This window comes from Calonectris borealis, chromosome W, assembly GCF_964195595.1.
Source record: "Calonectris borealis chromosome W, bCalBor7.hap1.2, whole genome shotgun sequence".
In the NCBI taxonomy this organism is placed as follows: Eukaryota; Metazoa; Chordata; class Aves; order Procellariiformes; family Procellariidae; genus Calonectris; species Calonectris borealis.
The window spans coordinates 45,518,256-45,540,239 of record NC_134351.1 but is presented as its reverse complement, the minus strand read 5'-3'; the positions used below and the strand labels follow the sequence as shown (position 1 = coordinate 45,540,239).

The 21,984-nt window shown below is 41.5% G+C and overlaps 1 protein-coding gene and 1 long non-coding RNA gene across 4 annotated transcripts in view; both read right to left on the bottom strand.

Moving 5' to 3' along the window:
• LOC142074739 (uncharacterized) overlaps window positions 1–21,984 on the bottom strand; it is a 450,900-nt gene that overhangs the window by 111,646 nt on the left and 317,270 nt on the right. The window lies entirely within an intron of this gene.
• LOC142074782 (A disintegrin and metalloproteinase with thrombospondin motifs 6-like) overlaps window positions 11,403–21,984 on the bottom strand; it is a 204,159-nt gene continuing 193,577 nt past the window's right edge. For all 3 annotated transcript variants that reach the window (XM_075135655.1, XM_075135656.1, XM_075135654.1), the window contains 3 exons: window positions 19,073–19,249; window positions 17,622–17,778; window positions 11,403–11,512 (listed from right to left, as the gene is read on the bottom strand). In XM_075135655.1, the coding sequence (XP_074991756.1) occupies window positions 11,403–11,512; window positions 17,622–17,778; window positions 19,073–19,249 (444 nt within the window). The remainder of the gene's footprint in view (window positions 11,513–17,621; window positions 17,779–19,072; window positions 19,250–21,984) is intronic.

The window sequence follows — 21,984 nt, the reverse complement described above, 5'->3', positions numbered from 1 at the left end:
GAAAGAGGAGAAGCAGTCACCAGAGGGAAGAAGATGATGGAGGGAAGAGAAGTCCTGTCCCAGTGTGTGGATTGTGAGAAATGGAAGAGAGCATCCTGGAAACGGACTGCAAACTTTTCAAACACACGTCGTGTGTGTGCGAGGCCCTGACCCTGTCTCTGATCAGTATTCAAAGGTGTTAGAAGGCAGTGACCCTATTAAGTGCATTGCACTTCTGTAAAATAATTTGCTTTATAAAGCATAGTTGACCTCTGAACAAATGTGACAATAAGAACTTAAAATGCACTCTCAACTTAAGTTTCTCTCCTGAAATTCCAGTTAACTCTAGGGTCCATGTCTTTCCAGAGATATAACCGGAAGACATTCCTACATGTGCAGAACTGTTACCTCAACTTACTTGCATACAAAGTGTTACCCAGTACCAATCTATTTCCAAGGGGAGGGAGATCTTGAAACCTACACAGAAGACTGATCTTCATTACAAAAGATAAATCATATTGCGAGATGGGTTTTCAAATAATATGAAAGATAGTTTTGTTATGTTATAAACATTGCAAGAGTGTGTACAGTTATAAAGACTTTGATGTCAAGGGGGGCGGGGGGGAGAGTAAACAAATACACTTATTTGATGTGCTTAGCATTGAAGAAATTGAGTTTCCAAAAGCCATGGCTTATCCCTTACCAGCAAGGCTAAATCTGATCCCTCTGGGTGGTCATAGCAACCGAAGCCTGGAGCTCTCTCTGGCTGTGCCTTCACTTCTAGCTTCCAAAACACTTCCTTTTCTATCTCAAGCTGTGATCCGATGAATTCATTCCAAACAGGATTACTAAAGAAGTGAGATTATTCATCTAGTGACCTTGCTAGGTCTTCTCTGAACAGGTCTTCAGCTTATAGAAATGGCATCTTCCCACTCTTAATGTAGAAATACATACTTATCCTTTCCAGGTCAGATTTCAGTAATTTTCTGACTGGTAGCTATACGACTTCTGATGAGCATAAACTATGTGTCCCATAGCCTATCCAGCTCAATGAAAATGTCAGTCCTGTGCAGAAATAGAAGAAAATAAATGACGTGTGGTGCTTAGGTGATACGCCATTTTAAGGGATGCAGTATCCTTAAATGCACACTGTACCGCATTCTGAGCAGCTCAATTTCCTAAACTGGTCATAAACTCCCCCTTTAGCTGGGCCAAATATACTTGGGAAGCTACCAAGTTGCTAGTGCTGTAGCAAACCTTGTTATGTGGCTGACTGAGCCCTTATAAATCTGTTTCGGATTCCATCCTGATTACTGCATGCAAATGCTCTTACACCATTCTGTCTAGGACAAAGATTGGAGGGACCACACAGAAGCAATGATCCATTCCTTCCACCTAATTGTTGTTTGTGGTGAAGGGAAGACAGCCAGATAGGGTGTCACTTCTCACAGAATGACAGCCTCAGCTTAGTAATGGCCTTCTCTTAAGACTCAGATTGATGACTGACTCCAGATGAGGCTCACAGGACTCATCCAAAGTCTATTGCTGTAAACGTCCATAGAAGAGTCCTGGATCCTAGTTCCTAGTAATAAAAATAATAATAATAAAAAAGTCAGCAAAATAACCAAGGCCTGTTCAGCATTCAACAGAGGATACTTAAAAGTCCTTCTTGTAGATCAGATAGCTTCAGAGAGAACAGGGAGTTTACTGATGAAGGAACAATTGTGGGGTATAGCAAGGGAAATCAGAGAATGGATAAGCAGTACCTCAGGTAAAAATGGTGTCCATTTCCTCAAGAAATAAATTGAAACAGTATAACAGAGAATTATAATAGCAGGGTTGGCTCCAGAAGGAAGTTCAGGTGCAAGAAGAGTGTATTTTAAGAAGACTGAAGGGAGTTTTGTGTGCCAGGAATTCTATAGTTAGCATGGGTGATGTTAGGTATAAGGTAGCAGGAGTAGGAAAAGAGAGGGAAACACAACAGCATCTGCTTCAGTGCATGCAGTTTGTCGTTATAATCCAAAACACAGTTGCTCCAGGGGGAAAGAATAATACTCAAAACTGAACAATAGTGGGAAACCTATCAGGTAATAATTTGTAGTGTGAATGTATGGGAGGAAAGTCAACAGAGTTTTGGAATGACAGAGAAAACCGTTAATAGACTCTGTAATTTACTAAGACTATTCCATCTTTAACTTCTTATCTGTAGGGCAATAAAACTTTGTGATAGAGCACAGGCGGAAATATCAGTACCTTTAAAACAGGTTATTGGTTTTTGAATCCTCATTAGTAAACAGAAGAAAAAGAATAACCAAAATTATTAAATGCCTTATCAAAACATTTAAGGTTCTCTGTACTTTCTTTAACATCTTACTCATAGTAGTAGCTTGATTATTTTCATTAAACTAGATTTTAACTGTTATTCTAGAGAAACAAGCGAAGCCACCGAGGCGAAGGGCTCCGGAGCGGAGGATCGCGCCGGGGGACCCTTCCTAAAGCGGAAAAACCGCGGCAAAAACCGCGAAGGCAAAAGCGCAGGGAGCGAGAGGGTGCCCCAGCCCCCCCACTCCCCCGAGCCGGAGGAGTGAGCTCCTGACGAGCGGCAGCTCTGACTCAGCGTGGCCGGGGACAGGAGGGACGGCGGCCAAACCCCCTCAGGTACAAGAGCAGACCCCAGGGAGCGCGAGTGACCCGGAGCGCGGCGACCAGGGCGGGCAAACAGGGCGTGGCGCGTTAGAAGGGCGTGGCGCGGCAGTTCGCGCAGGCAGGGCGCCCGGGGAAGGCGAGCGGGCAGGGCGCAGCCCCACTCCAGGCTCTAGAGGGTAACTCAGCTAGTGGTCATCACCCTACCAGAAGAGGACCTAGCTATGGTTTTCACTCGGCCGAAAGCCATCGCCAGAAGGAATGTGGCGACCCAGACCGAGCCCCCACAGAAACATAGAGCTGTCCAGGTCTCCGGCTGCAGGGAGTGCCTGTCCCTTGTACAGGAGGGCAGCAGAGACAATGCCTGTGTGAGGTGTGACCAGGTGGATGATCTGCTCAGCCTGGTGGCAGAGCTGAAGGAGGAGGTGGAGAGGTTAAGGAGTATCAGGGAGTGTGAGAGGGAGATAGATTGGTGGAGCCACACCCTACCATCCCTGAGGCAAGGGCAGCAGATGGAGGCTCCGCAAGAAGCAGAGGATCCCCTGCCCTCTTGCCACCAGGCAGAAGGAGGGGACCTAGGGGACAGGGGGGAATGGACACAGGTCCCTGCTCGGGGCGCCAGGCGAACCCCCGCCCGGCCTTCCTTACCTTCCCAGTTGCCCTTACACAACAGATATGGGGCCCTGGAACTTGAGGGCCAGAAAAACGAGGATGCAGATGAAGGTCCATCCAGGGGGTTGCCCAGGGCGAGTCAGTCAGCCCCACACATTACGACTGCCTCTGCTAAGAAAAAAAGGAGGGTAATTGTCATAGGTGATTCCCTTCTGAGGGGGACGGAGGGCCCAATTTGTCGGCCAGACCCATCCCACAGGGAAGTCTGCTGCCTCCCTGGGGCCCGGGTGAAGGACATTACTAGGAAACTCCCTAGTCTGGTACAGCCCTCCGATTACTACCTGCTATTGGTTATGCAGGCTGGCAGTGAGGAGGTTGCAGAGAGAAGTCCCGAAGGGATCAAAAGGGACTTCAGGGCACTGGGGCGACTGGTGGGAGGATCGGGAGCACAGGTAGTGTTCTCCTTAATCCCTTCAGTGGCAGGGAAGAATACTGAAGGGAACAGGAAAACACGCCGGATCAACACGTGGCTCAGGGACTGGTGTCATTGGTGGAATTCTGGCTTTTTTGATCATGGGGAGGTTTACATGGAACCGGGCCTGCTGGCGACAGACGGAGTTCAGCTGTCTCATAGGGGGAAAAGGATTCTCACGTATGAGTTGGCCAGGCTCATCGAGAGGGCTTTAAACTAGGTTCGAAGGGGGAAGGGGATAAAACCAGGCTCACTAGAGAAGAGCCTAGGGACGGCACGCCAATGTTGGGGGCAAAATCGGTAGCCCAGCTCAAGTGCATCTACACCAATGCACGCAGCATGGGCGGCAAACAGGAGGAGCTGGAAGCCATTGTGCAGCGGGGTAGCTATGACTTAGTCGCCATCACGGAAACATGGTGGGATGAGTCTCACGATTGGAGTGCTGCAGTGGATGGCTATAAGCTCTTCAGAAGGGACAGGCGAGGAAGGAGAGGCGGTGGGGTAGCCCTGTATGTTAGGGAGTGCTTCGACTGTCTAGAGCTCAATGGTAGTGATGATGAGGTCGAGTGCTTGTGGGTAAGGATGAGAGGGAAGACCAACAAGGCAGATATCCTGCTGGGAGTCTGTTATAGACCACCTAACCAGGACAAGGAGGCAGACGAAATATTCTACCAGAGGCTGGCAGAAGTCTCACAGTCGCTAGCCCTTGTTCTCGTGGGGGACTTCAACTTACCGGACGTCTGCTGGAAATACCACACGGCAGAGAGGAAACAAGTCGAGGAGGTTCCTGGAGTGTGTGGAGGATAACTTCCTGACACAGCTGGTAAGCAAGCCTACCAGGGGAGGTGCCTCGCTTGACCTGCTGTTCACAAACAGAGAAGGACGGGTGGGAGATGTGGTGGTCGGAGGCCGGCTTGGGCTTAGCGACCATTAAATGATAGAATTCTCGATTCTTGGTCAAGTAAGGAGGGGGGCCAGCAAAACCGCTCCCATGGACTTCCGGAGGGCGGACTTTGGCCTGCTCAGGACACTGGTCGAGAGGGTCCCTTGGGAGACAGTCCTGAAGGGCAAAGGGGTCCAGGAAGGCTGGACCTTCTTCAAGAAGGAAGTCTTAAAGGCGCAGGAGCGGGCTGTCCCCATGTGCCGTAAGAAGAACGGGCGGGGAGGACGACCAGCCTGGCTGAACAGGGAGCTCTGACTGGGACTCAGGAAAAAAAGGAGAGTTTATCACTTGTGGAAGAAGGGGCAGGCAACTTGAGAAGAGTACAGGGATCTCATTAGGTCATGCAGAGAGGAAATTAGAAAGGCAAAAGCCCGGCTAGAACTCAACCTGGCCACTGTCGTGAGAGACAACAAAAAATGCTTTTACAAGTATATTAATGACAAAAGGAGAGCCAAGGAGAATCTCCATCCTTTATTGGATGCGGGGGGAACATTGCGACTGAGGATGAGGAAAAGGCTGAGGTACTTAATGCCTTCTTTGCCTCAATCTTTAATAGTCAGACCAGTTATCCTCAGGGTACTCAGCCCCCTGAGCTGGAAGACAGGGACGGCAAGCAGGATAAACCCCCCATAATCCAAGAGCTACGCCACCTGGACGTTCACAAGTCTATGGGGCCGGATGGGATCCACCCGAGGGTACTGAGGGAGCTGGCGGAGGAGCTTGCCAAGGCACTCTCCATCATTTATCAGCAGTCCTGGTTAACAGGGGAGGTCCCGGACGACTGGAGGCTTGCCAATGTGACACCCATCTACAAGAAGGGCTGGAAGGAGGATCTGGGGAACTGCAGGCCTGTCAGCCTGACCTCGGTGCCGGGGAAGATCATGGAGCAGTTCGTCTTGAGGGTACTCACAAGGCATGTCCGGGACAACCAGAGGATCAGGCCCAGCCAGCACGGGTTCATGGAAGGCAGGTCCTGCTTGACCAACCTGATCTCCTTCTATGACCAGGTGACCTGTCTAGTGGATGAGGGAAAGGCTGTGGATGTGGTCTACCTGGACTTCAGTAAAGCCTTTGACACTGTCTCCCACAGCATTCTCCTAGAGAAGCTGGCGGCTCACGGCTTAGACAGGTACACTCTTCGCTGGGTAAAAAACTGGCTGGACGGCCGAGCCCAGAGAGTTGTGGTCAACGGACTTAAATCCAGTTGGTGGCCGGTCACGAGCGGTGTTCCCCAGGGCTCAGTACTGGGGCCGGTCCTGTTCAATATCTTTATCAATGATCTGGACGAGGGGATCGAGTGCTCCCTCAGTAAGTTTGCAGATGACACCAAGTTGGGCGGGAGTGTTGATCTGCTGGAGGGTAGGAAGGCTCTGCAGAGGGACCTGGACAGGCTGGATCGATGGGCCGAGGCCAACTGTATGAGGTTCAACAAGGCCAAGTGCCGGGTCCTGCACTTTGGCCACAACAACCCCATGCAACGCTACAGGCTTGGGGAAGAGGGGCTGGAAAGCTGCCCAGAGGAAAAGGACCTGGGGGTGCTGGTTGACAGCTGGCTGAACATGAGCCGGCAGTGTGCCCAGGTGGCCAAGAAGGCCAACGGCATCCTGGCCTGTATCAGAAATAGTGTGGCCAGCAGGAGCAGGGAGGTGATCATGCCCCTGTACTCGGCCCTGGTGAGGCCGCACCTCGAATACTGTGTTCCGTTTTGGGCCCCTCACTACAAGAAAGACATTGAGGTGCTGGAGCGTGTCCAGAGAAGGGCAACGAAGCTGGTGAAGGGCCTGGAGAACAAGTCTTATGAGGAGCGGCTGAGGGAACTGGGACTGTTTAGTCTGGAGAAAAGGAGGCTCAGGGGAGACCTTATCGCACTCTACAACTACCTGAAGGGAGGTTGTAGTGAGGTGGATGTTGGCCTCTTCTGCCAAGTAACTAGAATAGGACGAGAGGAAATGGCCTCAAGTTGCGCCAAGGGAGGTTTAGATTGGACATTAGGAGAAATTTCTTTACTGAAAGAGTGGTCAGGCCTTGGAACAGGCTGCCCAGGGAAGTGGTGGAGTCACCATCCCTGGAGGTATTTAAAAGACGTGTAGATGAGGCGCTTAGGAACATGGTTTAGTGGGCATGGTGGTGTTGAGTTGACGGTTGGACACGATGATCTTAGAGGTCTTTTCCAGCCTTAATGATTCTACGATTCTGTTTCATAGGACTTGATCAGACGTTTCAGTACAGGATATTTTTACTGTATCAGGTAAGAAAAGAAGCATCTCTCAGCAACAGTGACCTAAGCACCAAGTCTTCTGAAATGACTTTGTTTTTCATATTTAAAAACATTATAGCTTCAGATAAAATCTTAAAAGCTCAATGCAAGAAGGACATTTTATTTTGTTATTATTGACTGGCTGTTAATGAAATCATTCCAAGTACAGGATATTTTGCTGCCATTAATTTCATTCTTGATCTACATTTATTGCTTAAGCTAAAATATTATCTAATAATGTACACGATCACGTTCTTGACTTTTCCTTTTCCTTTTTGTTTTGCTTATATATGACAAACATTGCTGCTGCCAAGGACAGAATTCTGGCATAACATATAGATGTTACTTGAAAGAAAACATATATATTTTGATGCATCTGATGAAGCAAATGTTAAGCATACAGAATTCCAGCAACTGTAAGTCAGGGAATAGACAACTGTACCATGGGTATCATTCTTAAAAGCTGCAGTTTTATTTTACTAAATTATCTATGTTAAAAACAAATCTGTGCCTGGTGTGGAATTTCACTGCATCAAGTGTTACAATATTTTTGTTTTCATTACAAGCAGGAGAATGCATGTAGAACAAGTGTTAAGAAACATGACAATAAATTAGAATATAATTTACAAAAGCAAAAAATAATAATAAGAAAGTAACAGTGTATCACATTGATACCGAGTATAAAATAATAAGCAACTAATCACAATAATATAAAGGTAATTTCAGTCTGTATTATTAAGGATATCTATGTGACATTCACTCCATTACAAAGTTCCTAACAAAATGGACTATTTTTGGTTGTATACACCTTGAGGGGTTAATCTGTAGATTTTTCTTTCTGTTTTGATCTTCTTCAGCTGATAGTATTGCTCTGTGGAAGTACTGGCACCAGATTGTTTTCTGCATTTAGTATTCTACTATTTGATTCTAGGCTTGTCATATTTATAGCCTATACAAATAGTCCTATTGTCACTATTTAGGAATATAACGCTATTTAGCTTAGAATAGAATAGACTATTTCAGTTGGAAGGGACCTACAACGATCATCTAGTCCAACTGCCTGACCAATGCAGGGCTGACCAAAAGTTAAAGCATGTTATTAAGGGCATTGTCCAAATGCCTCTTAAAAACTGACAGGCATGGGGCATCAACCACCTCTCTAGGAAGCCTCTTCCAGTGTTTGACCACCCTCTCGGTAAAGAAATGCTTCCTAATGTCAACTCCGAACCTCCTGCTTTGAACCATTCCCACGCGTCCTGTCACTGGATACCAGGGAGAAGAGCTCAGCCCCTCCCTCTCCACTTCCCCTCCTCAGGAAGCTGCAGAGAGCAATGAGGTCGCCCCTCAGCCTCCTTTTCTCCAAACTAGACAAACCCAGAGTCCTTAGCCGCTCCTCATAGGACTTGCCTTCCAGCCCTTTCACCAGCTTTGTTGCCCTTCTCTGGACGCATTCAAGGACCTTCACATCCTTCTTAAATTGTGGGGCCCAGAACTGCACACAGTACCCAAGGTGAGGCCGCACCAACGCTGAATACAGCGGGATAATCACCTCTCTTGACAGGCTGGTTATACTGTGTCTGATGCACCCCAGGATGCGGTTTGCCCTCTTGGCTGCCAGGGCATGCTGCTGACTCGTATTGAGCCTGCTGCCAACCAGCACCCCCAGATCCCTTTCTGCAGGGCTGCTCTCCAGAAAGGTTAGATTATATAGATGGCTACAGTGTAACAGCAGCAATGAACTGTGCTGTGGAAATCTATTATTTTTCTTTGAATTAGGTTTCATTTTTCGGTCTTAGTCTGAAGCATTGCTTAGTTTATAAATCCATGTACATTCTGTGTTTTGTTCCCTTTAACAATACAATTCAACGTTGCTCCAGGGAGTTCTTTAAATTCCAGCCTTAGTGCTGTTATGTTGCAGAGTAAACATCAGACTCCCTAGTGTTCTAGCACCAGTAAGAGAGCAAAATGCATCTTTGGAAACACTCCTTACAATTTTAATGTCCTAAGTGAGGTGAAAAAAAAAAAAAAGGTTTCTTTTGAATACATAGAAAACCCTTTTCTTGTTAGCTGAAAAGACACATTAGCTGATAAACAAAATCATGCCCTGGAGAAAACCGGACCCTGATACAAAGAGGCCTCTTGCTTAGAGAATGCCATAGCAACCCCTTTCCCTTTTATCGTTTATTTGACCGAACCAGGGTATGCTAGCACCAAGGTGTTTTTTCAAAAGGATATAGAAAGTCGATTCACTTAACAGAGAAAGACTACATACTGCCCTTAATCCATATGTGCAGCTCCTAAAGATTGGGGTTTTTTTATCTTCTGGTGTCAGTTTTAACAGGAGTTGTTTATATGGTGATGAGAGCAGCAGATAAGCATTTGTGAATACATGCAAGCCAACTGAAAATGAATTCCACTGGTCACAGGCATATGGAAGTGGAAATACTGGAAAGAGGTAGCAGATGACAGGAATTTGATGGTCATGGATACGTGGGCTACACAAAACCCCACAGATGATAGATTGTCAATATGTTGGGGGGATTTCATAGTATGAGTCCTGTTAACAATATCTATTGTTCCATGTTAATTCACATTAGTAAATAGTGTGCAACACATTTGGCTTGTTATTGGTAAAATACACCGATACACTTCAATCTCATGATATTTTGAAATTATTTTTCACTAAAAAGAGTACTTTTTAAAAAAAGTGCTATTTGAGTTAGAATTTGTAACACGTTTTTGTTCACATAATTTTAATTGCACTACAACAAAGGAGACATAGTTGGACACAAAAGCACATTCATTAAGTACCTGCTGCAAACTGCAAGTGTTCAAGTACAATATATTAATATAAACAAGTACCCACTTTCCTTATCTCCTTGTTGAGTCTCTTACTGAAAAGTGAAGGGGAAGAGGAGCATGACATTAAACTTTTTTATGGTAGATTCTTGAATGTGACTTGCCTAAGTAGTTTGGTTTCACATTTAAAAAGGCAAAGTATTTGGTGAATATTAAAAATACGGTAATATGAAATAAGTGGAGTATGGCAGCAGAATAGTTAAGGCATCTAGCTACTAATCTAGAGGCATGAGTTTGTTCCAGTCTCACACTGAAAGCTGCCCCTAGCTTTAAATATGGTCCAGTTTTAAATATGTACCTGGCCATTTAGGTGAAGGTGGCCAGACTTCATTCTAGCCACCCCTTTTCCAGTGCCCTTTCTCCTGATAGCCCAACAGGCCTCTTGGCTCAAGCACACTTTTGACTTCTCATTTGAACAGAACCTAGATATCTCCACGAGTCTTTTATTCTTTGGTTGTAATCCTTGCCCACTCAGATGCGGTCTCCTGAACTGCACATTCACATATTCTTTCTCATAAACAAATGCCCTTCTGCTATAGTATCAAAGAAGGGAACATCTGGAATCCATTTTAACTTTCAGCTTTGCAAAGGATTGTTGCTATTACACAGTAGGCTTATCTTTTGCACTGGAACTCCTTGGTGTTGGAGAATCAAAAGTAACATGTAAACCAGATCTAGATGCCCACAAAGTTGTATCTTCTTTGTGGCTGGTGTTGTAAACAAAAGTGAGCTGGAGTCAAAGTGGAAGTTCTAAGCAACCTGTATGGTAGTAGTGAAGGAGCTGGCAAGACGGTCTTCACCACTATTGGAGTCTGCCTCCTCCATGATACTGAAATATGTTCCCTTTCAGTGGAAATCTCAGCTTCACTTTTACAATGGTAAGATGGCTATAAACCTGCAACACAGATTTCATTTCGTTTCATAGCACACTTGTATTTCATGCACCACTGCAATAACTGTTGCACCTCTTAAAACTAAGTCCCTCATGGTTGTTCTGTTTAGTATAGCTTTATATATGGCTCACAGCAGTGTTCAGGAAATATGGATTACTCCAAAGGGAATTAGGTGGAATGAAGGAAAAATACATATTGTTTTAATTTCCGCTCCTTAAATAACATTTCCAAGCTCATTTTATAATTTAAATTGTGGTGCTGTGTTGTGAGATAAAATAGTTAACATTTTTAAGCTATGACGTAACATTTTTTTGATTCTTCTTTACTTCCATAGTAGACCAAGTCATAACAGCTACATTTTTAAAAGTTTTAAATACAAATGGATTCAGTGTCATTGCTAAGTCCATAATAAAAATTATTTTAATGGTCCAAGGAGGTAAACAGACTATTGGATTTAGTCAAAAGAACACAAATGTTCCACAGTAAGCTATTCTATATGCGCTGTGTGGATCTTTCCAATTTGGCATGCCCTCCTTATACTGTGTCCAGCACTTTGGATGAATAAATCCCACTTCACAGAAGTTAAAATAATATTGAAATCCTGTCAGCTGGGGCTGACCAGTGGTTACGTTTTCCACAGGGTAATGCATTTGCAAGGACGTCAATCTCATTCCACTGTGTGGCTCTCTTCGATGGACACTTTTCCACAATAATAACAAGGCACATTCTCATGCTTTCTGTAGGTCAGTGTCCTTGGCAGGTCTTGCAGCACATCTGTCTGAAGTATGCTCGACTGCAGAACTTGAACTTCAACACCAGTGGGCAATATGCCACTTTGTTCACATCTTTGCACTCTAATAATTAAGGGCATTAAAGAGAAAAAATCAGAAATAAAAATTAAAGTACAAAGAAAATTTTACATTTAACATGCTGCTTCTCTATCCATCCACCTTGCCCTCTTTGTAACTACTCTTTCTAGTCCAGCCTAGTGCACACAATATATTTTAAAAAGCCATAAAAATGTTTGCAGGGCTTCTCTCCCAGACATTTAGAAGTGTGCCCACTTTGTCTTGAAAGAATTACCATTTATTGGGACAAATGATCACTTTAGACAGCTAGGAAATATGAGTCATTTTTCTTACAATACTTTTATATCTTCTTTCTCAGGAGTTATTTTATTCATCCATGAGAGGTTATCCAAAATCTAACACGATTTGCACTATTTGGTACCATGCTTGTGCATTTGTAAGAATCCTTGAAATAGAATATGCATTGCAGCTAACAGGGGTGGAGAAAACAACAAGTGTTATAAATAAAGGCACCAACGGTGTGAGTTCAGTGACTGGACTGAATGGTGGATTATACTTTAGGCTTGGTTCCATACATCCACGCTGTCTTTTATGCAGGAGGAAAAAACATTTTTATGCCTGTAATAGACATGTAAGAGCTTTTTTCATACTTGTGTTTTCCCTATATGCTGGGCTTACTGCCTCAGCAGCTCTTGTCATACTGGCAGGTAACTCTTCCAGGAAGGGAGAACAAGAGCTCAACCACGCAGAGGAAGGATTACTTCTTTTCCATCCCACACAGGTTGTATCTAAAGTGATTTGTGGATGTACATTACAGGAGCACTGCTGGAGTATGCCGTGGTTCTCCTCTGGCTCAGTTTCCTTTCTGTAGAAAGAAGGTGGGAATAGGGAATGGAATAGTTTGGTCCATGCCCAGTTCTTATTCTGATTATAGCTGGAGATACGGCTGTATCTGAGAGCTCAAATGGTATGCTCAGGTTCTACAGTTCAGATGTTGCTACTGCAGATTTGCTTTGCGCTGGAGTGAATATTGTGATAGATGCCTGATAGGGGATTTTTAGTTAAAAGCATTTGCACAGTTTCTTCCAGACTGATATTAAAATAGGACTCTGGCAAGGAGCCTTGCTTCATGTATAGGAAGATGGAAGAGATGTATACGGAGAAAAAGCAAAACCCACAAGTTTGAATTGCAAAAATGAAGTGGTGGGAAGAATGAAATTAGATTAATTTATCAGAAAATAATTTGTCTCAAAAGAATGCTGTAAATTTTTACTGTTTTAAGGTTGCATTTGATACTGGCTTCCTCCTACAATCTTTCTCAAATTACAACAGCTATAAAGAAAATGTGAATAAAAAGGAGAGAAACTAGCAGTACTTTGACTATTATCATATTTTGTATTGATTTGATATCTAGAAGTGAAGACTGGAGGCCAGGATGCTGTTGCTCCAAGGCCTGACGGAACAACAGTCCTTGACTCCAAGATGTCTGTAAGCCAAATATGAAAGAGACAACAGACAGACACACCAAACAGGAAAAGAAAAAAGTAATAGTGAAACAAACACAATCATCATGTACAATCCTTCAGCTACTCCTATTTGTCTTCCTTCTACATATGACCTCCTAGTACAATATTTTTGCTCCAGAACAGGTAGTTATGGACAGTGCATTCATGCTGCAAGCATACTGTAGTAGCAAGTTAAGTGCAGATGAGAATTTTTAGTATTTGAACCTAGGAAAGCATTAGTGAGGTTGAACTTCAGGGTCTGTACTGAACAGTATTTCCGATAATGGCAATGTGTATAGACAAGTAGAAGTCATGAAATGATTTAAACTTTCCTTTCATTAACACAGATATAGTGCTTTCGTTGTAATTTTTTACTCCACCTACCCAATGTTTTATGTACTACTTTTCTACTTTTTAAGTTCTCAATTTGGAAACAGAGTTGGATGTCAGCAGAAAAGACATTGGGGGTAGCTGGTTGAAACAGACATATTTCTCTATCAGCAACCACACATGGTCACTATTTTATTTCAAAAACTCTTCCCAAAAAAGGTCAAATATCTTCCAGAAATATTTCAGGTCCTTATGTTTGTGGAGACTGGGAATATAGGAGAGACAGATGGTGAATTATAAATGAAGTGAGGAAAAAAAAGGTTCACTTGATCTTGATGAAATGTAAAAAGTTCACTCAATCCCAAAAATAACCCTTATATACGTTGTATTTAGTTAAATACAGGTAAAGCCACTAACTTCATTTGTGCTAAAAGTAGGATTTGAAATTATCCCATTTCATATTCCTTTACGTTATTCTTCCTCTTGACTAAAACTGGACCCTGTTCAGCCAATGCCATTTGGACAGCAGTGAGACAATATTCTGGAAGTTGCCCACAACTTCTGTTTTAAAAATCAGTTTTGAAATAGATATGGTGTCTGATGAAGTAGCCTATTATTCATAGGACTGTGGTTGAATGGAAGAGGTTTAGCAGAGCCCTTTTTGTTCCTAGTAACTACTGTCAATAAGTTTAAATAATCTACATGCATTAATCTCTCCTTTCCTGAACTTTGTGGCCAGATGAGACAATATTATGATATTAAGTATCACATTACAGTAATAAAAACACAGAATGTCACTGTGCCTTCAGCTAAAGAGACTGCAAAGACATACCACAAAAAATACAAGGAAAACGGAAATGACATAAAAATAGATAAAATAGTTTTTCAGGTAAAGTTTCAGATGGCCATTAGCAGTCTAGATTCAGCAGAGATATATATATACACACACACACTTAGAGAATAAAATCATTCTGAATACATTTCAAATTATGTGGTACATGCTGCCTGTAGTTCACTTCCAACAGCAAATGTAACGTTACCCTCATCAGTGGCAGTCTGTCAAAACCTTGTCTACAATATTCTAAATCTCCAACGAAGAGTTTAAAGAAAACAAAGAGCTAAAGCAGATGTAAAATGCGACCAGATATATTGTAACTTTCTTTTACTATTTCTATATCCCCAAAATTTTGACTCATTTTATGTAAACAACCTTTACTTTCCCCAAGAAAGTGCTTTTAAACTTTACTAACATGATCATTATACTGTGGAGTGGCTCAAGCTTTCTCAAAAACATGTATGTTGGGTTACCAAAATTAAATTGTCCGGAAATTGATAAATGGGTCCCATAGGCTGCGAGCACTGGAGTTTGGGGAGTGAAAGGAATCAGGAGGTTCGCTGGGGTTTGAAATGGGAAGGGAATCCCCTCAGCTAGTCTGACCCTGCTGCAAACCAATGACCTGTTGTTGAAGTTGCTTTTGCCCTACAGTGGGGCCCAAAGCACAAGGCAGTGCTACTAGGTGGCATGTGGACAAAGTCTCTGTGTGCAAGCAGATATGCTCTGCTACACACATGCACTCCCAAGGGGCAGAACCCTCCCTCTGAGAGGCCTGACTCCTTCCCTGAAACCCAAATACAGATACACAGTTCACATCCCACTGCACCTGGAGAGAGACAGATGCATGCATACAGGCACAGAATACTCCTTTCACAAATACATCCACAAGGAAATACCAGAACTCAAATACTTTTTGCTTAGAAAGTATTATCTTTCCAAAAATAGTTGTGCTCTTTAGGATTAGTTAGTTCTTGAAATCTTAAAAGCTTTCCATCATCTCTAGTATGCTGAAATAAATATGCCTCCCTGTTTAAAGGGTAACACTTTACTAACACAAGAGATGTCAGCTCCTCTTGAGTCTAAGAGGATTTTTTTAAAGCCAAAAGTGTAAGCAATACATGCACATTATTCTGCAAACACTCACAGTTTGTGCTTCTTAAATTCAGCATTTAATAGTAGCTCTGAAATGTTTATAAATTAGGATATATATTTAAGAAATGCTTGCCAAAATATTGAAAAAAATACCTTGAAGACAAATTTTTTGTCTAATTTTGGGATAGGGCCCCCTTAGTATTTCATGGATTGCAACTAGGTTCTTCTGAAAGGATGTAGGTATTTTAAATTGTTAAATGAACTTTGAGATTACATTTACTTTTGAGCCATTTGAGCCACTTAACTGCTGACAAATAATCAGTGGTTTCCAGTAAATACCTTCAATATGGGACAAAAGCAAACATGGGGTGCTAAGTGGCAATGTGTTGGGAACTGTATCTACTGGAAGAGATTGTGCTATATCTTTTTCCCCTCAATTCTTCCTAGGACTTATTAGCTCAAGCAAAGTACTGTGCTAATGAGGCTGCATGACTGTCAGTAAGGAGCTGGCTCATGCCTGGCCAACTCAGAGTGCAGACCAAAGAGCTGAAGTCCATCTGGAATACTATGTAAGTGGTTTTCAACATTTTTAATTTGTGGATCCCAAAAATTTTCCAGTGAAGGTGTAGGTCCCTGGAAAACACTATTGCCAACAGGCTTGCTTTTCATAGTTTCCCTGCACAGTTCTACTTTAAAGAAGTCCATGGCCACCCAGTGTCCATAGATCACACACAGAAAATCTCTGATTGTATTCATCTATAGGAGATCAGTGTATTTTCCTGATAATATTAAAGAATTACTAACATAAGAACTATAAATAAGAACATGATTTTTTCATCTTGAAATTAAGAGGAGATTGAGACTAATCATGCACTTAGAAGTACTTTATTACTTCCTTTCTTTGGAGAAAGACATCTGTGTTTGGAAATAAAATATCAGTTAGCCTTTGAGCTTTAAAGGGCAGAATGTTTCCTAGATTGATAATCATCATCTAAAGATTACTTAAGAGAATGAAACATAAAAATGGGAATTAAAGTAACCAAGTAAAATTCTATTATGAAGATGCTTTTCAAATGACAACATGGGATGATAAGCCTCTATTTAAAATTAAAACTTCCAAGCAGTAAATTACGGTGCTCATAGTGAATCATCAGTGTATTTCTGGGAAGATTTTAGTATGCTCCATTTCATTACAGACATCTCAATTTGACAGACTTTTATGACAACTTTGAATCTATGGCGTGAATTTGAATGGATACAGAAGGTATTAAATGAACACCAAATCAGGGAAGACTGTAGCATAAATTTGCCTTTTTTTGATTTAAAATCAGAGTATTTGTTCCATCTAATTAGGATATTAAACTTCAGTGTAGTTGGAGAACCTGTATAAAAGACACTCCATTATATACTGCACAAAGATTAGTTATGTTAAAAGGAGCAGCTTTAGTGAAATTGTGAAGTCAAGCACTCAAAATTTAGGGAATACCTGTTTTAAGAGAACTATTATTGCTGTGCAATCTTTCTTTATTTTTGGACATGTATGTTTTGGTAATTTTTGATTCCTTTTCCCCTTCCACACAAAATGGAATGTACTCATCTGGTGAGCAACTACTCTAAATTTTTACAATCAGTAAGGAAACTTTTTTTTACTGCCTAGCACTCAAATTGTACTTTGACGACAGAATTTCCTAATAGATTGGCTTGGGCAATTTATGAGTCCAGATCTGGAGCCTTTCATAAACATTAATAAGCTTATTTTGACATTATTATCTAATATATCCTCTAGCAAAAATATGTTATGATGAAGTTAGTTAATAGTCTGATTAAATTAGGCTGTATCATGTAAAAAATACTGTAATTATTTCAAACAGGCATTATAAATCCAAGAAATTCAAAGTTAATTAGAAGAAGCTGAAAAGTCAGTCAAAGTATAAGAACAGGCCTGTAGCACTGTGCAGCATTAAATCTGTGGTTCCAGTCTTTCAATGAACATGTGATCAACTATTTTTGCCACTACATTGTTATGTTAACCACTGATGGAGCAGGTAACAGTTCAGTGGATGAGAAGTATATCATGCTCCCCCTGCTATGATGGACATTTCCATTGAACCAATAAAGAGACTGGAAAATTAATGACACAAAATGATAGTATTTTGTCCATGACTTAGGCTATATATTTTTAAGGGTGTTTTTTTAAATGAAGAACCTGTATTTAGGTTTTTATTGACTTCACCTTTGAACTACAATGACTAATTAGAAAATAGTTGTAAAAAATTCATTCACAGTCTGAGAGATGATGTAATGTAGACTTTTACTAATAAATTAATGCAGTAATACTGACCATGTCACTTTACTCTTTCCAGAATAAATTATATTAAGATGGCAAACTTACCTTCTGTGTTGGAAATGGGAGTACTGTCACATTTACTTTCACACTGCTGCATTGATGGAGGTCTAAGTGTTTCTGGACACTCACTGGATGCTTGTCCGGTGTACGAGAGGCACTGTACTGTTCGCATCTGTTGCCCAAGACCACACTGTGCAGAACACTAAAAATAAGAGATAAAAAAGTAAAACAACTTGGATCCAATTTTTAAATATAAAACAAGATAACAGGAAAGCAATCAGGAACAGTACACATACACAAATTAAAAAAAAGACAAGCATCTGAAGAGATTTGGTTAATACATAAAATAATTTTCATAAAATAGCTTAGATTTTTTTTTGTTTTTTTCAGCAGTATATGCAACCACTTGACTTTTAAAGAAAATAAAACACAATGCAATGTTAGCTCCCTGAACAGCTTGGATTTGAGGTATGAGAATATAATTTACACTATTTCATATATCATGTCTGAGTTTAAGTGCATGTTTTCAAGAGAGAAATCATTTACTTTAGAACAAAGAAGAAAAACCAAGGAGAACAAGAATTCAAATCTACTAGAGGACTTTTTTATGGAAAAAGGAAAGTATCTTCCAAACAAAAATACTTTGCTGTTTCAAAATATTTTTGAATTTCTATAACTAAACAGTGTTTTTAGGACATATCAATTTAAGATAAATGCGCACCTGGACAACTAGCATAAAAGAAAAGTCAATTAGACTGTAATACCACAAATTATTGTCCCCTGGTTAGTTAAGTTAAGGTGTTTTATTTTCATTAGTGGCAAATTACTGAGCAAACTTAGAAACTGAAATATCAAGTTATTGTTTAATAACAGGCCATTGATCATAACTGAGATGCAAAAACATAATGAAAGAAGGAAATTCAGTATATCCTATTTAGAAACACTGCATAACGGCAGCACCATTCAGCCTGTGCTGTAACAATTTGGACTCGATGATCTTAGAGGTCTTTTCCAGCCTTAATGATTCTATGATTCTATTCTAATTACCCTGTCTGGTAATTAAGCATATTTTATGTAAAATTATATAGATCTCGGAAAGTTTTTTGAGTGGCTATATATCTTAGTAAAATTTTAATTGGCTTTGTATTTCCATCATGTTTCTCAACTAAGTTAAATGTGTTTTAAAAATACTAAACTTTGCAACATTGCTGTATCCCAAAATCCCCTTCTAAAACGCTGTAATAAGGACTATTTAATTTTTTAAAAAATGCATACGGAAACTCATCCAGTAGAAACTAGATTACTGTCAGCAAATCCTTTATAGTTCAGCAGACAACTATCATTCAAAATAACATTTCAATTTGAGACAAACAGGTGAGAAGCTTTTGCTTCAGTCATGGGAACCATCTCTTATCCATTTCCAGCAACATCTTATCCTTAAAGGTACTAATGTGTAGGGGACTAACAGCAATAAATACTTATATGTACTATCTTACCTGTCCCCAGTCTCCAGTAACCCAGCGAGGAGGAGGACATCGGCCTAAACTACAGCGGATGCGGACTGGAGGTTTGCTTTCCTCTTGGCATTGCGCAGCTGGAAAAGTTTTTAAAAGATCGCTGCTTTTGCACAGAACAATTCGGTGTTTGAATCCTGGGCCACACTTTGGTGTGCACTGAAAAAATATTTATATAAATGAATAATGGAAATCTCAGTAAAAAGTCAATAAAAGTGTCAGAAATGCTATTATGGAAAATAGGAGAATATGTTTATGTTCTTATAATTAAACTATAATCACAATTTTCCCAAGATGATAATGATAATTTTAAAATGTTTAGAAACACAAAAAAACTGACTGATGATTGCTTTCTTAAGTTAAAATTTTTGTAAGTTTTAATTCGATAAAAGTAGATTTCCTTTGCTATTTATATTTAGGCTATTGTGTTACTATTTAATTTTATATATAAAAAGCCTTTAGGTTAGGTTTAAGAAAAGCACTTTTCTGCAAAGTGGAAAGGTCTGCCACGTGTAACATTATTATAAAACAAACTTGAGTGTGCATTTCAGAAATTAAAAGTAGAACTCTCTGTTCTTAATATGACCTTAGTACAGTCTTTCTCCACCTCACTTACAGACCACTGAGCTACAATGAACACATATTTCCCCAATAAACATATGGGAAGATAAATGCTTTACTGGACTCCATAGAAACCAGATTATTGGTTCAGATAGAAATACTGTACCCTCTCCCCTACAATGCATGCTTCTCTCTCCTTTCCTATGTAAATTTTAATTCTGTTTTCTCACAGTTCTTGTTTTTCCTCCCTTTATCGCTCCTCTGCTCGTTCTAACAGCAAGCAGATAATAAAACATTAATTTGAAAAGAAGCAGGTCTGGAGACCTCTGCTTTTCCTCCTCTTTCTTCATATTGGTTCCCCCGCCTTCTCCTTCCTTTTTCCTACTGACTATTAACTGTCATTTACATTAGCATAACTGCAGAGACAAAATTAAGACCTTCCCCAAATCAGTCCCTCTTTAACAGTTGAGCAGGAGTTTTTGCAAGCACAGTTTTAGAATTCCCTATAGGCATGTTAACCTTTATCCCGTAAGCATATCTATCTGCAGTATTTGAATCAGAATCGATTTCTGATACCATAAATTCTACATACAGATTATGCTAAACCTGTCAAGAGTGGAACTGCCTTTCATATGAAAGCAGCTGCAGAGACAAAACATTATCTGGGAAATAATACTATGTGGAACTGAAGCAAAATTCAAGAGGTGGCACACTGAAGACCTTCTACCCATCAAAACAGGACATTATATAATTGGGGAAAAAAGAAAAACCCCTAAGATTCGTTTTCAGAAAATGACGAGTGATCCAAACTTTACTGTTGTATGCCTAATTCTGAAGCATCTCTGCCTAACTTAAAGACACTTTAAAGCAGTTCCACAGTACTATGTAAGGCATCAATATTCCCTATAAATATGTAAAGGTGTATATATGTATATATACATACACAGTGGGATTGAGTGCACCCTCAGCAAGTTTGCAGATGACACCAAGCTGAGTGGTGCAGTCGAAATGCCTGAGGGACGGGATGCCATCCAGAGGGACCTGGACAAGCTCGAGAAGTGGGCCCATGTGAACCTCATGAGGTTCAACAAGGCCAAGTGCAAGGTCCTGCACCTGGGTCGGGGCAACCCCCAGTATCAATACAGGCTGGGGGATGAAGGGATTGAGAGCAGCCCTGTCGAGAAGGACTTGGGGGGTGTTGGTGGATGAAAAGCTGGACATGAGCCAGCAATGTGTGCTCGCAGCCCAGAAGGCCAACCGTATCCTGGGCTGCATCAAAAGAAGCATGGCTAGCAGGTCGAGGGAGGTGATTCTGCCCCTCTACTCTGCTCTGGTGAGACCCCACCTGGAGTACTGTGTCCAGCTCTGGGGCCCCCAGCATAAGAAAGACATGGACCTGTTGGAGCGGGTCCAGAGGAGGGCCACAAAGATGACCAGGGGGCTGGAGCACCTCCCCTATGAGGACAGGCTGAGAGAGTTGGGGTTGTTTAGCCTGGAGAAGAGAAGGCTCCAGGGAGACCTTATAGCGGCCTTCCAGTACAGGAAAGATGGGGAGGAACTCTTTATCAGGGAGTGTAGTGATAAGACGAGGGGTAACAGTTTTAAACTGAAAGAGGATAGATTTAGATTAGATATTAGGAAGAAATTCTTTACTGTGAGGGTGGTGAGACACTGGAACAGGTTGCCCACAGAAGTTGTGGATGCCCCCTCCCTGGAAGTGTTCAAGGCCAGGTTGGATGGGGCTTTGAGCAACCTGGTCTAGTGGAAGGTGTCCCTGCCCATGGCAGGGGGGTTGGAACTAGATGATCTTTAAGATCCCTTCCAACCCAAACCATTCTATGATTCTATGATACAAGATCTTTAAGAAAATCTCTCAGTGGAAGTCACCTAAACTAGTCAATACAGAATGGACAGTTTTATCCTAAATCTTATCTCCACTTAGATTTAGGATCTTAAACTGGGCTGCAAAGAGATGGGTCCTCCATTTGGACTTTATAATCCAGAACTGCAAAGTGGGTATATAAACACTTTCCTTAAAATCTAACCTTTCCTTTCCTGTCCTATTCTAGCCTTTCCTATCAAGGTACTGCCTCCTTATCTACAATAGTTCAGTGTTCAGAATTCTCACACAGAATAGCCAGGTTCAATCCTCCTCATGCTGAAGGGGCTTTAACCCCAAATATTGTGTACCCTAAGTACCTGCCTACTAGAAAACTAGGGGAAGGAGGGAAGGAAGAGAAGAAAGATCTCTATCTCTCTGGTTGAACTGCAAAAAGAATTAAATATTAATGCTAAATAGAGACCAAAAAAGAATGACAATGAATATGTCAGGT